The sequence below is a fragment of the Melopsittacus undulatus genome, chromosome 5 (genome assembly GCF_012275295.1).
Source record: "Melopsittacus undulatus isolate bMelUnd1 chromosome 5, bMelUnd1.mat.Z, whole genome shotgun sequence".
NCBI classification, from domain to species: Eukaryota; Metazoa; Chordata; class Aves; order Psittaciformes; family Psittaculidae; genus Melopsittacus; species Melopsittacus undulatus.
The window spans coordinates 54,687,526-54,708,113 of record NC_047531.1 but is presented as its reverse complement, the minus strand read 5'-3'; the positions used below and the strand labels follow the sequence as shown (position 1 = coordinate 54,708,113).

Below are 20,588 nucleotides of genomic sequence, written 5' to 3'. Positions count from 1 at the left end.
ATGATTTAGAACTGATCACATTTTGTTCTTTTGTGCCTCCTTGTCTCACTGTCCTCTTCTTATGTTAAAACACTTCAATTAACTGACATATCTTCCCAATGCAGATTTCTCTGATGCTTTCCAAAGCCTGTTTGTAAAGCAATGAATGGAAAACAAGCATCACTATAAAGAGCTGTATCGTGTCATGGTGTGATAGCATTTTACATCTAATGGGTCATCAGATATGATTCAGTCTAAGCTGCATATGTAGATTAGAAATGTTCTTTGGGTAATGAAAATGTTTCATAACAGAGTATGAGAGGCTAACAGTAAATGGAAACTGCTTATGATCACTTGTTTTGCACTGAGGAGCTCCTGGTTCTTTGGGTATCTCACTAAGAAAGGGACCCAATGCTTAAAGCTGATTAAGTTATTCAATAAAGGATGGAAGGTATATATAGAGAGATAGCAAACTTGGGTCCCTCCTCCTGAGTAGTTTTGGCTACTCTGCCATGGCTGGTTGGTGTCACAGGCTATCCAGAGTACACCTGCATAGGTGAGAAAGAAGCAAGGGTATGTATGATTCACTAACTCATACCACAGACTTCCAGCTGTACCACTACAACACTGAAGGATGAATAGAAGCTTGTGAATTGTGATGTATGCCTTTGGGCAAAATACCAGCTGTGGTTGACTCACACTGTGAAGCCAGTGTAGTTCAGGTAACTACACTGAAGAGGTCTTGTAATGAATCATTGGAGAGATACCTTTTTTTGTTTCTAAAAGCTATCTACAAAGTGAGGCAAACTCAGTGCTTTTGGAGACCTTATGGAGGGGGTGGGTGGTGCTCATTTGACAAAATCACTAAGATGTCTGACTTTGCCCTACCCACACCTAATCTATTATAGGTTTCATTCGCTCTCATATGCACATACTTTAAAGAACCAAGACATGTATGTGTGCACCAGTGGTCATATCAGGGTCATTTGTGTCACACAGGAGAGGGGATATTGGATACACATCATGTGTCTTGAGTTCTTATTGACTGACAATGACAAAATGGTTTTTGACTGTATGTGGTAGGAGTGGGTAGTGGTTTTGATATCATATCTCATATTTTGTTTCATTCCTCCACAGAAATCCTGATTTTTCACAGTGCTCTTTTTACTTAAAGGGGTATTTTATGGCTCCAGTCCTGTTCTTTGTTATCTTGACGCTTTATCTTTAGGCCAGTTTTTTCTTCCTTTTTATTTTACACTGAAATCACATATATGGCACTCTGTAGCAGATAACTGCTGACTTCCTTTCAACCCATGTTCTGTTGCTTCTTGCGATGTGCATGTGAGCATATGTGCACACATACACAGATACTTTCTTTTGTACTTAATTTGTACTGATCTTAATAATTTTGTTTTAAATCTCTTGATTAGGAAATCATTCACCTTAATCATTTGTGCAAAGTATTGATATTTGCATTCCGTATAGCAACTGTGCAAATGGCCATCTGACTCAGACTGGAATATATTCCTTTACAGTGTGCTAAGTATCAAGTTCAGAGATGTGTGAAAGCTTCCTTTCTGGAAAAGAAAAGGAAAGCTCTGGCATCCGGTGCTGTGACAGATTTAGTTTGCTAGCTAAGCACTCCATCTCTGGCTGCTGACTGGGGTATTCTCCTGTCTGTATTGCTGATCCTCTGCTCTGCCTGAGCATGGGCATTGTTCTCACAGACAGGTGTCAAGGGTGGACAGAAGACTTCCAATTCCACAAAAATTGCTGTTGTGTGAAGGAAGACTCTAAAGGGAATATTCTGATGATGCTGGTGAAGTAGTTTAAAAACCTTTGTGAAAATAGGACTGACTCTGAAAGAGCTGAGATTGACAGGTTTTACTGGTTTTCAACAGTTGTTTAAACTATTTCCAATTTGCTTGAGATTTCCACATGAGCAAATATAATGAATCAGGAGCAGAATACAGTATATCATTCAGAACTAAATAGACAAGGTTAAAATCTAGGCTCTACTGAAGCCAGTGAAAGCTTGGTTTCTTTTACAGTAGACCTAGACTAGGCATGGATGCTTGATTTGCATAGTAGGCTTTTGCTATTATTTTACAGTCTGGAAGATAAGTCATTCTGAGAGAAAGCGGCTGACAAAGCAAAAGCATATTACCCTCTTAAAATGTGCCAATTGCTCACTGTGAGACAACGTTTCACAAATAGTTTTCATCATCAAGCAATATTATGCATTTAAAGCTATGTTAGAGAATAAAGTTGAGAGCTACTTAAGATTTTTGGCTGAGGCAAGATGGGCCTGTTCTATAAGTGTGCCTGGATATTGTCTGCTGATTCCTGATCTCACTGGCTTGCATGTCATTTTCAAGCCCCATTGTTGCTGCAGCCACCTTCCTCTGTGTTCATGTGGCCAAAGGCAAGTAGTACTAGGTACAGCCAAGTCCTTAGGCAAAAATGCTGGGAGAGCACTGGACAAATAGCTTAGATTGCAGATTTCTTGCCTATCAAACTAAATCTTGATTGGACTGCTGCTTTTTTCTTATGTTGGGGTGACACATGGGAACCTCATCAGTCTAGAGCACTGCTGCACTAAGACAACTAGGTATACAAATGCACATCATGGGGCATGGTCTGCCTTCTTCAATTTATCATTAGGTTGGCTTTAGACAGATATGTTTGGTGTGAATGCAGTAGTACTTGGAAGCGTGCCAGGCCATCAACCTTCTCACACAACCTCACAGGCAAGAAGAATCCCTCTCCTCATCCACTGGTCAGCAGTGTACAGCAAACTCCTTTTGTCACTGTCTTTATTTTGGTTGAATAAATGAGGAGGGTTTTTTGTTGGATATTTTGGGTTTGTTTGGGTTTTTCTCTCCTTACCATGTACAAAATGAGTTAAAGCTCCCTAAGGATTACAGTGAGGACAATTTATGGCAATCCCATTCTTTAAGTCTCACTTTTTTTTTGTATTAAGTAGGCAAGCTGTTGTAGCTGTAACATGATTATCAGTACCACCATATGCCTTAAAAAAATCTCACTTGTTCTGGAGGCATGAGATTATCCAGCACTTGCAGTAAGCACCCAGCTGCAATAGCATTGTGTGAAACAGTTGTGTGAGCTGCATTGATCAATGCTAATGGAAGCATAACGTTCCTTATGGAAAATCTGTGGCTGGCAGCACTCTAATTAAACCTTCCTTTGAAAATAAAGGAGAGGTCTGTAATTTTGGCTTCTTGTTCTGAAGGGCATGCTTTTATTTACCAATTTTTCTAACTTGAATTTTCAGAAGGTTTAAGGAATGCTTGAAGCAGCAGAAATCTCTGAATTGTTTTTCTTTCTTCTTTTAAAACCCCACATTAGAGATTATTTTTCTGAAAGCTAATGTGTGCCCTCCCCCAAACCTCCCCTCAAGTGCTCCAGCTCTAGGAACTGAAACATGTAGTTCTTTCCTTGCACTCCATTGTCGAAGCTAATTGTACTAAGCACAACTCTGCCACATACTGACGTTAAGTGTGTCTTGTGTGGTCACAAGGAGAGAGCCTATTCCCATTAATTACCTATGGAGCAGTCAAAACTGCTGTGATAATTCCCATAAAGAACTGCAGAGAGTAGGAATACAAGTGATGGCAGACAAATTAGCACTTCAAATTTAATAAGTACTAATAAAGATGAGTGGGGTATACAAGAAACATGAATTCTGTAAGTAGAGTTTTTCATGAGATTTTGGCAATTTGGAAGATCTTCTTACTGCCCTGATTGCTATAAATCCGAGCTATGTCTTCTCTAGTTACTATGACTTTTGCTTAGACTGAGGCCCATTCTCAGGCACTGATTTTTAAGACTTATCATAAAACTGGTTGGGAGTACTTGTGTTGCAAATAAGTAAAAATCAAGGCCCATTTGTGCTTGAAATCAGCTCTCCTGGTTTTGACATTTCCAATCTAATTGCTCCATTTAAATAATCAAATTTGTTTGTTACAGTAAAACCACAATAGTCTTGCTTTTGGTCATCTTCGTTTTCAGACTGGTGTTGAACATAGCCAAGAAAATGGCCAACCATGAGTCATAGTGTTATAAAAATTTACCTCAAACCGGGTTTTGTCCCAGTTGATTTTATTCACAATTGATTAGAAATTTAAGAGAGGCAATAAGCAAACAGCGCTGGGTGCGCAGGGGAGTCTCTGCTCCACCAGCAACGCACCCCGGGATCTTTGGAGTACAGTCTCTTATACTTCTCAGTCTTGGGTTTTAGCCAATCCTGTTGTCTTCTTTACCCGAATGTCGACATGGCCCCGTGGCCGACGTGGTGAAGACGTTGCTGAATTTTCTTAGTAATGTATTAAGAGAAAAACGCTTACAAGCTTAACCGTAGTCTGAACATTTTGTTCTCTACCTCATGTGGTTATTTGCCTAGTACCCAAGTTTGCAACATCCTGTAACAAAATGTATCTCTTGGTTATCTAACCTCCTTAGGCCAGTCAAACCGTTAAACGGAAGCCTCCTTTGAAAAACAAAGCGATTGATTAGGAGAGATTATCCCCTTTGTTTCTCCTTATTGACAGGAGCACTTATGATAATCACGGTCACAAAGGAGGGCTGGTTTCACACAAAGTGCAATGGCACAAGGACGCCTAAATTCCTGACACAAATCATTCCTGTATATTTCACAATAGCTTTTTCAGCTGTATGGTCTGTGCAAAGTGTCGTGTGTACCAGACCTTCCAGCACATGGAGTTGCTCCCTTTGTCATAACATAGTTCAGCTTGGAAGAGGTTCCTGAAGATGATCTTGTCTATCACTTGCTTGAAGCACAAAGTTAGGTGTTACTCAGGGTCTTGTCCCAGACAAGTTTTGGAAGTCTCCAAGGATGGAAATTGCCCAGTCAATCTGGGCACTTAATTTGATGATGTGCCCAGAGTGAATTTCCCTTTGCCTTGTGAGAATTTCCTAGGTTTTAGGTTAAGAGTATTGCCTCCTGCTGTTTTCCTGTGCACTGCTGACTTGTGTCTTCTCTACCCCCTTCAGGCAGCAGCAGAATGAATGCAAGTATGTCTCCCCATTAACCTTTCCTATTTGTGCCAAACAAACCCAGTTCCTTCATTCTCAGCTTGTATGCAGTGTGCTTCAGATCTCCAAACATCTTGGCCTTTGGCGTACCTTAATCCAGGCAGAAAAGCATGTTCTTCAGCATGAAAAGTCTCAGATGCCAAGCATCGGTGAACCTTGAGATAATTCAAAAGTCAGTTCTCCTTCAAGCAGAGGTCACTTGTGTACATATAGAGGTTTCTCCTCTAGAAAAAATTACAGGCACCCCCTTTTTCATTGCTCCATCTAACTTCACTTGTTGGTGTGCATCTGTACCTAGGACATGGTTATGTCGTTGTTCCTTATTTCCTCCCCTCTCTTCTAGGAGAGGCATATCTGGCCATGCAGGTTCTGCTTCCTTATATGCTGCTCTGGGATAGTCCTAATTTGTAGCGATAACAGTCCTTCCTTCCTCCCCCTTGTGCTTTTTCAACTGGAAATAATCTTTCCCTATATATCACAAACACTGAGACTTCTTTTCAGCAGAAAACTAAGGCAAAAGTAGAAGCAGCAGTGTAGAAAGCAGTTGGCATACTTTATGGATTGTTTTTATTATTCTCTAGCAACATGACTTTGCTCAGATCACTCCTAAAATGCACTATAAACATGCTCCCACTATGGAATGTGAGTTTACATAGAGAGAGCTAGTGTGAAATTACTAGAATGTCCCAGCAGGCTAGCAGCTCTTAAAAGAATTGGATTTTGGCACAAATTCTTCTCAAATTTATTCAAGCAAGTGCAGGAGAAGGAATTGCAATTATTTCAGCCATTTCATAGTTAGAAATACAGGGAAAAAAAGAAAAAAGCAGTCAGAAAAGAGGAAAAAATCAGAGAAGTTTTAGTTAAATGTAGGATTTTGTTTACTGCAAAGGTAGTAGAGCCTCCAAAGAAAGCGTGTTCCATCTCAGACTTCAGACACATTTTATTAAAAATAAATAAATAAAAATTATAAGCTGCTGTGTTTGTTCTGGTAATGCTTCTATTGGTTTTAGTTGGGATTTTGTAATAGCTAGAGTTTGGCCTCATAGTAGTACAAACTCATATAAGCACCAATGTAGACATTGGTGCAGATTTTTAAGCCACCTTATGTTTCATTAATAATGTATGAAATATTTTGTTTATAGACGTAATTTAATTATTGGTCATATTCCTTTTGTACAGAGTTGATTTTAAATTACCAGCATGAAACTAATTAGTTGTAGATAAGTGGTGTGCTTTGTTACAAGCTTGTACTTTCTGTGCCTAGAGAGAATGTTCAGGACAGGGAATTTAAATCCTGGAGTACTGCTAAAGGCAATTAAACAGAAATTCTTATTCATTCCCTCTTTTACTGGATTGCTGATGAGCAATGAAGGTTAGTATTGAATGTTCATTTTTATGGTAGTGCTTTCTTCTTTATAAATATTTCCTAGCCATTACATTTAGGGATATTTATAAAAAAGCAGGATGGTTGCCTAAGGCCTCACACCGTGGCATATTGATTGAAATCAGCACAATATGCACTAGGATTGCAGAAGCATGGCCATGTCTGTACCTGAGTTGAATGTAAATGCTTAGTTCTTTCTGAAGGCTTTGTTGACTAGCATCTGATATATGAATTTCAACAAGCCTTTAGACACTGTAGGAATCTACTGAGAACAAACACAAGATGTCCACATTGTGCATACTTTTATCCAAAGTTTCCCTGGGGAAAAGACTATGAATTGTTGACTTTTATCCTACTGCTCTGCTTCTGTAAACTGTTTCGGTATTACTTATGTTTTCCATGTGTCTGATCTCAGTATTTCTGGCATAGATAAAACTTCCAGCACATTGGTTTGCAAGTCTTTTTTGTATGTTAAATCTCTCATGTGGTTATTAACTTATATGACTTTACCATTGCACCAGCATTTGCATTATTATTGAATTGAGTTGATTAATTAAGCTGGTATTTGGAACTGAAGTCCAATGCTTTTTGCCTTTAGGAGAAAATAAAATAGCTTCTTCAAGTAACATTTATGAGTTTATCATAGTTACCCTATGCTGTGCTCATCACTGTAGTATATTATATCTCAGGTCGTGAGTCAGTTTATCATAATGGTCCTTTTCACTGTGTAGCAGATGCTGTCTCTACATTTTCCAAACAGGAAGTTGAGGAACAGTTTTCTGAAGGTCGTATCAAGTGCTTGTAGCAAAGAATGAATTGAAAACAACTGTCCTTTAAAGTTTAATTTTCACTTTTTTCAGAAGTCAGGCCAGTCACATAAGAGCAAATAAGGAGATGCCAGTTTGTCAGCTTGCTTCAAACACAGAAAAGAACATTTAGTTTTTTTTTCTCTAAGATGGGGCATATGAAGTAAACCAAAATCCTATTCATGTTGTATGGCTGAGTGCATAAACCTGATCATCCTGAGTCTGGTAATTAGGAAACTATCAGTAGTTAGACAGTTCTCCAGTATAACTCAATTTTGATCAATTATCTCCTGTTTCTTTTTGACTGGGGAGGGTGTGGAGCTGTGGTGGTGTGTCTATGTAAGTCTAGGAACCTTGTTTGCTGTTCTAAGCTGGAGTAGAAATTAGTGATGTGATCAAGCATCTTTCTATCTTCTGCTTCTCCATAGGAGAGTTCAGCATCCTGCTTTCCTGAAAACAGGAGGAACCAGACAAATGGGACACTTATGTAGCTGTAAAACAACAAGCAGTTTTCAACTTGAAACTGTCAACCCAGAAGTCTAGTTTTCTTGCCTATATGCCCATGCTGATTGAGGCTGTGTTCTCCATCTGGTTTTGAGTTCTTAATCTGCTTCCTTGGTTGGTCTGTTCATCCACATGACACCTATTAAATTTTTTCTTCTGTCATTGTTAAGCATGCATGTGTTTTTATTGCAGTATGCCTACTGTTTGCATTTGAAGAGTTCAGTCACTTCAGTATTAAGTTCCAAAAGGGAATCTGTTGTCCTCTCTCAGCCATCTTAAATGAACATCAGGAGATCATGTCAATGACATAAAGTCACTTCTGCAAGGGTATTGCTGTTTGCTGTTGCACTGCAATGCTGCCAAGAAACTCCAGTTGGGTTTAAACTCCTGTGTGCTTCAAGAATAAAACACAGCCCTTGTCCAAGACCCTGGACCATCTGTATACCCAGAGTGTGAGTGGACAGGGAATGGCAAACAGCCAGGTGATCAGAACTGGGCACTGAGCATTTGTCTATAAGAAAGCCTATGGAGAGATTTCCATTTCGGTTGAATGCTGGCTTTGATTTGCTAGGAAAGCAAATGCTATGTGCAGGTTGAATTCAGCAGCATTCAGGTGAGCAGGGTGTAAAATACTGGAGGTAAGTTAATGAAATGTGTCTAAATGGCGCCATATCATATTTGAGGAAGGGGGAGGCAGTTTTGTACCATCTGGTTTTCAGGGAAGGGCTAGGCTAGAGTCAGCTCAGCTTTGCCTAGAGGGGACCTATGTCTGCCACTGATTGACCCTTAGCAGAAAAATGTCAGAGAGCCCTGAGCTTTGGTTAATGAATTTTGAAGAAAGGACAAAAAAGCCCAACAACATAGTAAGCTTAAAAAAATACCCAGAAATCTCTTATCAGAAGGAGATGTGGAATTGCAAGTGACTAAGGGAATATTCATGAGCATTCAAGTTGTGTCATGAAGTAAAGCCTGTCCTTGACACTAACCCCAGTTAGGCATCTGTAGCATTTGTGGGGCCATACTGACATTTGCAAGGAAATATGCTGCCCTCTTGGGTAATCCCAAGCTGTTTTCTCCCTGCTTTTGTGTTAGGAGTGTGGAGGTAACTAATACATAATGCATTCTGCTTTGCAGCAAGTTGAAATAGGTAATCATTTGACAAAAGCTCAATGTTGCATTATGCATCAGAAAAACTACGTGTCAAAACCATAAAGGTAGGCTGCCTGCTCATTCTGGTAGCAGTCAGGTCATGTTTTATTGCTTATTAATCATCACAGACTAGAAAAGTGAATTTTTATGCAAACACTTCAGAACTGCCCCAGGAGGCAGCTAGTGAAAATAAAACTGAAACTCAGAAATAGCATCCTTCATTGCCTGTGCATGTTTTCAGTTAATTTTTTGCATATGTGCTGCCTTCTACACCTAAATTAGGCATTTAGCTTATTTTTTCATTTTTGTTTGTTTTTTTTTTTTTCCAAGTGCTAAACGTAATTTTTGTTTTACAGACATAATTTCATGTCACTCACCGGACAATAGCTTTCTATTGCTGTTTATATTTGTCATATAAGTATCCTTACATATGTTGTTTGGAACACTCACATTTTTCTATTGCTCTTTTACAAATCTGTACCCATTTGTTTCACTACATTAGCTCTTTCATGCTAGTTTGAGTCTGACACTGGAATTTCCATCTAGGGTTATTTAGAGTTCCATGGCAAATAGCCTTTTCCTCTGAAGTTTCACTTTCCTCCATGATCAGACTGACTTCTTACTTTTGTGTGCCCACTTTTGCTCCTTTATCATGCATTCAAATACTGATCATTATTTTATTGTTCTCAAAATTCAAATTTTAAGACAACCCCAAAAAGTCATGAAACTGTAATACAGTTCTCAGGTCTCAGAATATATATACAGTGTCTAATGGTGTCTTGTTACTCAGCTCTTACGACCAGTTTACAAAAAAGGTGACTCCTAATTCAATTTAGAGCATCCTGTCAAGAAAAGTCTTAAGAGAAGTGATGGGACAGGTATATGGTGAAATTCAACCTGGTCTCTGTTAGGACAGTCTGTCAAAACAGTAAATGTAGCTCAGTCTTTATAGGTGACTTCAACTAATGTGCCTAAAACAGGGATCAGGTTTCTAAAGGGAATAGTAAGAAATGAAGGACTATACAGCTCCCTGTGCATCCCAACATGAATTTTGAAGTTTATGTGCTTTGTCAAAAAAGCTCTGCAATGTGATTGCCACCAATGGACCAGAAGTGAATTCTAAGTGGTCTTAATGAGTAGCCATACCAAGTAGGGAGCACCATACTGAAAAGAAATGCATCTGCAAGATACAATACAGCAACTATTAAAATGCTATCATAGAAACCAAGCAAGTTGGGCACCATTCCTGCAGTTACAACCTCAGTTCTTTGCTTCTTTAGTTACTTCTTTGTGGCTGGGTGGGAGAACTCTGTAGCATATATTGACATACTTGTCCTAATGAAGTTGAAAATATGGAATGGCACTGAAGAGCTTGGCCCTGCTTTTGCCATTCTGGCATCATCTGAAATTTGGTTTAAGAAGAAGCTCGTGTTGTACTAATATAGATGAAAAAGTACTTTTAGGTAGAAACAGCATCCTTCCAGGAGCCAGACTATATACTTTCAGTATAAATATCTGACCAAAATATCAGTATCTTCTTCAGTAGTGAACAGACGGAACATCTGCTTTGTGTTTGCACGATGATTCTTCCTCTCACTTGGTGTCATGTGGTGTCAAAAGAAAGCTATTTCCACAATCCTTTTGACTTCTTGTCCAATGTGTTCAGGAGGTAACTGTGAAGGCTGAAGTGGGCTGTTCCAGCTCTCCCAGGCTGCAGCCTGTTCATTCTGTTGGCGTGGTATTCATGTGAAGTAATGGTGCGAGGTGTATCATCATATTCTAGGCCTGGAAACAGGTAGTCATTGGAAGGCAACTCTCTTGCCTCTTACAAAGTTAGTTGACCTGGAAATTTTTTCACGTGATTCATTTTTCCAATTATAGGGATGGCTTCAGTGAAATAAACAAGCCCAGTTAATTGAAATATTTATACCATAGCAAGGTTTTAAGGTTTTTATAAATAAGTAAAAATATTAAGCAAATTATTAAACATAAAATAGAACAAATATCTATCTACCAGCTTAAAAATATTAATGTATGGCTTAATTTAAAAGTGATCAATCTCATGGAAGGCCTTAAATGGTTATGTCTGGAAAGTTTAAACTATACAGACCATGAAATACAGAAGCAGGAATTTTTCCTTGCTTTTTAATTATAGAAGTCATCTGGTGTTCCTCTCCTTCTTACATGGATCTGTGTAGTTTACATTGATACAGAAAGAGAAATATGCTTCCTGTCTCTCTTTCCCCTGATTTTTGACATACTGATAGCCATAGCAGTTTAAGAAAAAAATTGCATAGTATAATATACAGTAATGTTCAATGTTTGTTTTCATATGAAAAAAAAAGTTTGAATTATTTCCTTGACATTTTCTGTAGACATAGGTACAAGGAAATGTTAACTACACAGCCATTTTCTGTTATGTTGTGCATCCTCCCCAGAATCTGTATTCTTGGTCATTGTCAAGCATCACACGTGCTAAAATACACATTCCACATACATTTGAGATAAAAATACTGTGCACCTGGAAGGCCATTGTCACTCTGTACTGCTGTGTGCCCATAGTGCTTTCATTATTGTTCTCTGGCAGAGTGGGCTCCAGTTCCCATTGCTTCATGAGCTTCTCCAGACTTGTCAGTCCTACCTGCTGTCCTGCTGTGTTTTGATTTTTCCCCTGGCTTTTACCTTTGTCTTGTAGGGTCTTTATTAGGCTGATGCTTTTTGCTCTGTCTCAAGTTAGGAACAGTGAGCCATTGAATATAAGTATGTAGGGTAAGATATAATTTATTAGCAGTGCTCCTGAAACAGTCTTCTTAGATTCACAGATACTCTGACTGAATCAGTCCTTACCATTTCATTAAACTGGATTTCTTGTTATTTGAAAAATCCTATTTGGCAAGTTGCTGATGCTTGCTATTTCAGTACCTTACAGTCTTTTGAGAAGACAGCTGGGTTAGGACATTAGTGAATATTTTTAGAATCCTTTAATGCTGAGTTCACAGGATTCTCTAAGTGAATTAGACTTAAAAGCTAAGAAGTTTTTCAACAGGGTTTTGCTTTGAAGTTTCTAAGGGACTGCTTCAGTTCTAGTGCCAGTAAAACTTAGAACATGTTCTGAGAGGCTTTAAATAGTGGCAGTAAAACAATGGATTTCATTTGGCAAGTAGATCTTATCAGCAGGAAGGTAAAGGAGGGTAAAGCTTGCAGTGGATACAAATATGTACTGTGCTTTGTGGTTTCATAGAATTGGATAGAAATTAGGCTTTTGAGGAGAATTTCCCTCTGAAAGAACATATATTACAGTGACAAGGATTTCTATACTGGGGAAAAAAAATTCCAAAATACTCTTTTTGAATTAAAATGTGAGAGAGAGCTTTTGCCTATGTTAGCCTAAGTATTCTTAACATCAGAGGACTTCTTTTGTCTTTTTCCAGAATTAGGCCCTGTCATTTTCAACCAGATATCTGTTTTTAAAGGCAATACAAATTAAACAGGGTTTGATTTTGTTTTGTTTTATACATTATTTTGTTACTATTTTTATTCTATTTTGTGTTATTACGTTATTTTTTTATGTTGTTAGTTATTGCATGATTTTTCCCTCTGCCTTTCATAGCTAGATGAAAGCATCGTTTCTACTATTGTGGTTTGTACTTTGCTTTCAAATTCTTTATTATGAGGGTGGTGAGGTACTGGAATAGGTTGCCCAGAGAAGTTCTGGATGCCCCATCCCTGGAAGTCTTCAAGCCCAAACTGGATGAGGCTTTCAGCAACTTGGTCTAGTGGTTGGCCTAGACCATGGCAGTGGGTTGGAACTAGATCATTGTTTCTTCTCAGCAGAAGCGGAAACACTGAGTACAAATGAAATAAAGGAGCTGTCAGGCTCTTGTGTTTAGCTTAAGAACAGTGTGGATGGTCACTGCTTGTACTCAGCTAATTTATCTTTCTCTCAAGTTATGGGAGCTTTTTTCTATACCAGGGAGTCAGCTCCTATAATAAAAGATTGTTAAAAATGGAAAGCAATTTAGAAGGATTTTTCATCTATTCAAGCTCTTCAGAAACAAATCAAACCAAACACTTTGCAGAGCTAGTGAAAAAAGGAACTGGTGAATTATCAGCTGCACTCATGCAAGAGAGTTAAACATTGATGTTAATTAATGGCTAGTTAGCAGAGCACCATCCTGATCTCAGTGGAGGTTGCCTGGATAAGGGCCATAACTCCATGCTGCAAATGAGCTTGAAGATATTTCATTTCAGCTAAATGAGATGATGGCACTCAGCTGCAAGGAAGGTGCTAAGGCAGTACTTATTAGATCAGAGTTTGGGACTCACAGAGCTGTTTAATTCCCTCTGGTTATGCAGCTGCTCATTACTGTTGATAATTTTTCTAGGACTTCAGCAATTTTACACTGTGCACTGTTTTCCTCTTGCAGGCATTTGGACAGTCCTTCTCAATTCACCGCAAAGTGGCTGAAGATGGTGAAACACGTGAAGAAACTCTCCTCCAGGAATCTGCATCAAAAGAAGCTTATTACCTGGGGAAGATTTTGGAGATGCAGAACGAGCTGAAGCAGAGCAGGGCAGTGGTCACCAATGTTCAGGCAGAGAATGAGAGACTCACTGCTATTGTCCAAGACTTGAAAGAGGTAACTGGGGGTGTGCAGGGAGCAAGGGGCTGAATTTTATTGGGATATCATGGATGGCATTGCTGTGAGTCATGAAAATGCTACAAGAAGTAAAAACACCTACCAGTCTCTGATCATTCCAGAAATACCTGAGGGCTGTAATTTAGAAAGGAAAAAAATTAAATTATTATTTTTAAACAACAGTAACACTTCCTACCCCCTCAGTATAATAAAACCTGATTCAGGAAGATACAATTTCGAAAGCTCTCTTAGAATTTTGCATTCTATGTAATACTCCCTACATATAAGTGAATTTTACATAACCACATATTCTGCACACCTCAGATAGTCATGCAGCTCCTCTCTCAACATTTACATCGTTTCTAAGGCATTCTGGATTGGCTAGAAGTAGATAAAGCTTTCACCGGTTTTCTTCTACTGCAGAGCAAAATCAAAATGCATGCTCATGTTTAGAAAATGGGTAACAGTAAAGAAACCAAATGTTATTGGCCATTGGTTCATATTGGCTATCAATTAATTTCAATGGAGAATTTAGTAATAGTTAATAATTTGTCTTTTTTTTTCCTTGAAATCTGGAACTTTAGACAGCAGGTCTTTTTACTTACTATTGTTTCTATATCCCAGGTAGCTGAGGACTGATATAATTTTACTAGTTTATTCTTTCTGTTTTGACAGTTAGTTTGCACAACTCATGTAGCAAAGCTCAGCACAAAGACCATGCATGAGAGGAAGGTGGCTCTGTTTCCTTTAGCTTTGCTAGCAAATTGGCTCTTGCTCACTTTCTTGGACTGTTAAATGCACACCTCTTAGACTCACTAAGTGGTGTGTCCCACCACTCTGACCCGCATTAATTACAGTGAAATTGAAGATAAGGAATACGATAAGGAATACTGTCAAGTCCTTGTCATGTGTCCTGGGTTCCTCATAGATTTATGACAATGTGCTCATTTTGCATGTGCCTTTTGTGCCCTGAAGAAGATGACATTTATTGATATTTATCTCTTTCGCTCGTGACACTCCTGTGAGTCCCTGTGTAACACTGCTGATCTATTTGATGCTCTCCAGTCCACCCCTCTGAGTGTAAGCTGTTTTTGCAGCATGGGTGTCTGAGAAGTTACACATGAGTCTGCTGTGATCTTGATGGCCTGTTCATTAAGGTGCCATCAATGCACACTCTCCTTTTATCCTTCTGCCATTCCTTCTAGTGCTTTCATGCACACGTTTGTACCTTGTTCTTGCCAGTTTTGCTGTTTTCCTTATATACTTCAGTTTTCTAAAGACAGCAACTGCATACACAGGAAGGCAGCACTTGGAAATCACCCCATATCTTCCCTGCTTTCTTCAGGAATGCTTAGACATGAGGGCTTTCCCCACTGTCCAGCTGCCGGAAAAGATCATTCCTAGGTAATTCTGGGAAGTGATTCTTTCATATGTGTTTAACAAATTAACAAAGTTTATAATGTTTTCTGTAGCTGAGTGGAATGGCATTCTTTTAACCTACAAAAACCTCTGGGACAGGGTCTCTCTGGGTCTTGGTCCTTTACTCCCATTGAATGTTCTTATTTAATGGTTGCACTGGACTTACCCATAATACAGAGGAGGTTTCAGTAACAAATATATGCTATTATGTACAAGTTGTAATTAAAATATGTGATTGTAATTGCTGTTGCTCTGGTTGACAACAGTAGTTAAAAAAAAAACCCAAACCTCAATCAAAACCCCAAATCAAGTTAATATGTACTCACCCTGAAATCATACCCTAAAATCTTTATGGTAGCAGGCAGTCAGCTGCTGACACACCTACCTAACCATCTGGTTAAAGCTTGCAGGTCGCTATGACTTGGGGTTTAGTCACAAATGGACAACCAAGTTAGAGAAAACACACATTTGCCTTTGTACTCTGTTCTTTTCTCTAGGGTCTCCTTGGGACTCCTTCAGTTGCAAATCTCCCTTTCATTTTCTATCATAATCATTGATCTGCAAGTTATTCAGGAGGCAGTTTCAGTACTTGTTCTCCCTAGAATATTGATTGTACTAATTTCTTTAGAGATAATAGTAACCCCTGGTGTGAGACCAGCTGCAATTATTTCCTGTTCTAATGTTAAATAAGAACAACCCCTAGTAGTTCATTAAAGTGCAAGAATTGGATTTACTGGAATAAAAATAAGGCTGTTAAACTGGTTGTTGTTATTATTAAGATGATGTCGGACCCTGAGTACAAAGTCCTTGACTGTGTTGAACTTTTATTTTATGGAACTACAACCAATGAGTTTCAACATCAATGGGATTAGTGCAGCCACTTTGTTACCAAGCTGACACTACATGCTATTATGATGAATTACTGGAATATAATAAGAGAGAGGAGTGATTGACACTTACCTCAGGGCTTTTAGGGATCTTGTCACACTGAATTACACTGGCATTTTGCCTTGTGCTCAAGGGATTCTCACCCTTGTATCCAGCTCGATATGCTTTGGTCCAAAAACAAATTCTATGTCTGCAGTGTCCAAGTACCTTCAGAAATGAGATCCCCTTCTACTGTGTTTATGAACTTTGCCTGGTTCAGGGTACTGCTTTTACTAAAGGCAGATTTAGCTTACTCCTAATCTTGACAACCACTAAATTGGGAAAAAAATGTATTACATGTCTGGTACATTTTGGGGTAAAGACAGTCATTAGAGCCTGCCACAGGTAGATTGCTACAGTGAGGAAGAAGTAATTTGTCTCTTTAACCAGTATGTTTGAAAATCTAGTTAGAGAAATACATGGGGAAAAAAAAAACAACAACCCATGATGACCTTTATACGAGTGACTGTGCTGAGTGAACAGCTGAGTGATATTAAGATGGATTCTGGATCCAAGTTACCTGGCTGTATCCTGTCTCTTCCCATCCCTCCCCACCTGCCAATTCCCCCCACCCCCCAGGAATATGCTTTCTAGTTGTAAACTAACTCCCCCAGGTAATCACTGCTTTCACCTTTAGACCTGAAAGATTTGAAAAACTGTTGTGTGCAGCATTTTAGCATAGATGACAGAAATTTATGATACTTATTCATGTATTCAGTCCCTTATGATACTGAAGACTGATAGCTAGGTTTTCAGAAAATGACCCCTGTTATTGCTGCCACATCCCTAAATAACACAGTCAGTGCTTCTTCATTGCTTCTCCATTCTCTAGTCTGTCATGAGAATTCTCTTATGAATACATTCTGCTTTCTGAATTTTCACAGAAATCCATAGTCACATGAAAGTGCATGAGCATTGTGAACCCTCAGAATATACTCGCATGAATGCTGATGGCTTTTAGGAATCTTGGGAATTCCATAGATTCAGAGTTTAAAAATTCATGCCTCTTTGCAAGTGTCTGCCATACAGTCACAGCTGATGTCTGCAGGGGAGCTTGACCTGGATCCCTTTTGCTGTAAAAAGGAATGTATCACACACAGGTCTCTGGAGATCTCAGTCTGGGAAAGCAAAGAAGCTGATTTTAATGCTCAATGCTAAAGAAAGACATGTTTTTTTATGAACTTGAGCATTTGTTTCACCTTGTTGCTGAAGGATGCACCAGGAATCTCTGTCCGCAGATGGCTTTCTAGATTCATGTTAAAATGATCAAAAGAGTAGAACACCAGCAGCATTACTTTGTATGCAAGAAAAATCCCTTCAGGTTTGTATAGGAGTATTATTATCACATAACTAAATAAAATACACATTTTTGGAAAGTAGGTAACCCTTTTTATTCTTTTCTCCCACCAAGACTTCAGGCAGGGGATGTAGCAGTTTATCTGGAGATTCTTAAAACTGCTGTAATAAAAAAATAAACTGATTTTAAAACTGATGCCAGAGATATAATTTTTTAGCACTCAGAGACCAGATTTACAAAATCTGTATGTTATGTTCATGGTAGATTGCCTTTCTGTGTGGAGACATCAGTATGGTTATTAGCTCATTTAACATTTTCTAACCACATATGAATCGTCTGCCTTTATTATGAATGTTAAAAAAATAGTCTTTTAAAAATATATTTTTAAAATAGAATATTTTTTCATTTTCTAATTCTCTGGGTTTTGTTTTACTATGTAAAAATGCTGTGTTTACGTATAGTCAGGATGTGAGCCACTGGTTCTTTCATTTGTGCTGCTGAAAAATCTATAGATGGATAAAGATAACAAAATCACTACCCTGAGAAGTTGATAACTGACAAAGGTGGTTATTCAAGCACAGATGACCCAGCTCATAAGTTGGAGCAGGAAGTTATTGTGATGAGATCATACTTCTCCTCCAGGGGTACATTGAATGCCTCGGAGCAGGGCATCTGATTCGAAACAGGTAGCAACTGGAGGAGAAAGAGCATGAAACAAAGAGGGAAAGCAGGTGAAACTGTAGAAAATAGAGGTGAAAGGTGATTGTACAGATTGAGTTTTGTAGGTGTCATGAGAATAGGTTTAGGAGTTGTGGGAGGATGGGTAGACGCATGCTTTTGTCTGAAGAGGCTGGTAGATATGGATCAACTCTTTCTCCCCAGCAAGACTAGTGAAAAGGAGGAGGAATAACATAAGAAAGTCAGGAAGCAAAGGGTTAAAACTGATAGTGTGTGCTACTAAATGTCACTGCAGCAGCTGCTGGGATTGCAGAAGAAATCAGCACCTGGGTACCTGCAGTCCAGGAGTTAACAGATGAGCATGAAGGTTTATGTGATGGCAGTTTTAAGGCATGGCAGCAGCATGCACCTGAGCAGATGCAGGGATAAAAGGGCAGTGAAAAAGTGAGTAGGGAGAAAAATACAAATTGGTGAAGCATTTTGTGCAGAAACTAGGAGAAAAAAAATCTAGGATGATGTGCAGCCTTACTGCCCTTGAAATCAATAGCTTCTTAACTTTTATTCACTTCAGCAGTACAAAGATCTTGTACCTCACACTAGTAAGGAAATATATGAGTGTGATAGCCTGGACTTTTTTTTCAGGGGAACCTATGTATGATGATGCAAAGCCTGAGTGATTGTGTTGGGTGAATAAGTCTAAGAAGTGTTACTGCTAGCTGGGGCCATTTCAGAAACGTAACCACCTGCTAAGTGGCCACATCTGCATTCTGAAAATAGATAAGTGGAGAAAATTTACAGGCATTGTGTTCATTGTCTTTTGTCTAAGAAAATAAGTAATTAAGAACTGCTATTTCTATACTAAATATACATTCAAAAATTCCTAGTTGCCTATTTCATATTTGGAAATTACAATTTTTCAGTCTGAAGATTTAGAAGAGTTTTTTCCTAATTTTTCTGGCAATTCAGGGTAAAGCCTAGAAACTTTCAATGTGAACACATGTCTAGTTAATCCTCTTTCATGCTTTAAACAGGACATACCCACACCAGTTTCAGCTTCTTGTTTCTCTAGGGTGAGTAAATACGTAGTGCTTCCTATTTAATGTAGGATGTAGTTAGGTCCAAAACTGAGATCCGTAACGCATTCAATTGTTGCCTGTTCCTGGAGGCTCCTACAGTCTTTAGGTGTCTAATTTTCTACCTGTAAAATTTTCTGCCCATGTAAAGGTCTGTTTCCAGAAGCATTCAGGAATGCCTTTGGATGAGACTGAGGACTAGTACTACTCTATTGCTGGATATTAAACATTGTTGTAGGTGCTACTGTTATCCTCCAAGGAGGTGTTTCCCTAGCTGACTTCATCACCTAGTGATGTCCTTCAACTCTCTGTTTCTGTGATTGTGGCAATGTTTGGGGCTCCAATTTCTTCTCTGCCTCAGGGATTATAAATCCACTCCTCGCTGAAGAAAGTGCCCTGGCAGTCAGTTGGCAGGCTTTTCGTTCTTTCAGATGAAGCTGTTCCACTTTTTTGGGGTATAGTTAGTATTTTGTGAGTCAGCAAGAGTGAGCAAGCTCATAAGAATGACTGTAGCCTAAAGGATAAACCACTCAGCTGGAAATAGGGAACCTAGTTCAGGTCCCTGTTTCAATCAATATTTAATGAGAAATACTTAAATATTAATTGGGGCAGAGACCAGAACCCCAGTCTCCCCTCTATGAGGTTACAGCCCTTGGCAAAGGCTGTTTCCAACCCTCAGAGAGAACGTCTGCTGTGGCTTGTGGTTTGATTGCTGAGCTTTTGGAGGGAGGTAGTTCCAGGTTACCAAATAGGATAACTTTCTCCAACTATGTGTTGAAGAAAGACGGAAAGATAAGTCCAGGAGAGCAGTCACTGCCAAGAACCGTATACTGCAGGAACCACAGTTTAGTGGCCTGGCTCTAGTGACAAAGCTCGTTTAGAGAGTAGTGAGCTCTCTTCAGTGGTATTAGCTTGCTTTCCCTTGTAGTTTTTAAATGTTCTTCATGCATGGGATGGGGAACCTGTGACTGCTTTGACAGTTATCCTAGACAGTGATTTAAATGACTACAGTGTTGACTGTGACAACGCATGCAACATCTTTCCATGATCTCGCCTGCTCCCTCATGGTGTTGTCCTGTGCTTCCTAGTGGCCACATCAACAGACTTATCTCTGTCAGTCTGCTGAAGAACGGGTTTCTTTTGGCATTTACACTGGTTAAATAAATTCTACATTATAAATATATTTATCTTCTTACTAATATTATGCTGGTACTTGCAACCATGGCTTCATTTCTAGAGGAAGAATGAGTAAGAAAATACAATGAAGTATTCAGTGTGGCCATTGTTAATGGTGTCTTCACCTTAATGTACTTTCATGCAAGCTCTGCTTTCTGAAAAGAAACTGTAGGACTGTGATGCCAGAGCAGCTCATGGAGATGACTGAGGGGGTCAGAGCCACCTGAGAAACAAAATGCAGCCAAAGCATGACAGAGACATGGCAAAACTATGATTCTATGAAACTGTTTCTCCTGTGAGGAGAGTGCTCTCATCACAGTTCAGGGTAGTATTGGCATAGTCAGTCTAACTGAGTCTATTTATTTGTTTGGGAGCTTCCTTCAACTGGGTAGAACCAGCTCTAAATTAGGCTTAGAAAACAAATTTGTTACTTTGCCAGCTGGGAGGTGTTTTTCTTTTCTCTCCTGTTTTTAGAAGAGC

General features: G+C 39.0%; 1 protein-coding gene across 4 annotated transcripts in view; it reads left to right on the top strand.

The window, feature by feature from the left end:
- BICD1 (BICD cargo adaptor 1) overlaps nt 1–20,588 on the top strand; it is a 167,638-nt gene that overhangs the window by 73,439 nt on the left and 73,611 nt on the right. For all 4 annotated transcript variants that reach the window (XM_034063248.1, XM_034063251.1, XM_034063249.1 and 1 more), the window contains exon 2: nt 13,326–13,538. In XM_034063248.1, the coding sequence (XP_033919139.1) occupies nt 13,326–13,538 (213 nt within the window). The remainder of the gene's footprint in view (nt 1–13,325; nt 13,539–20,588) is intronic.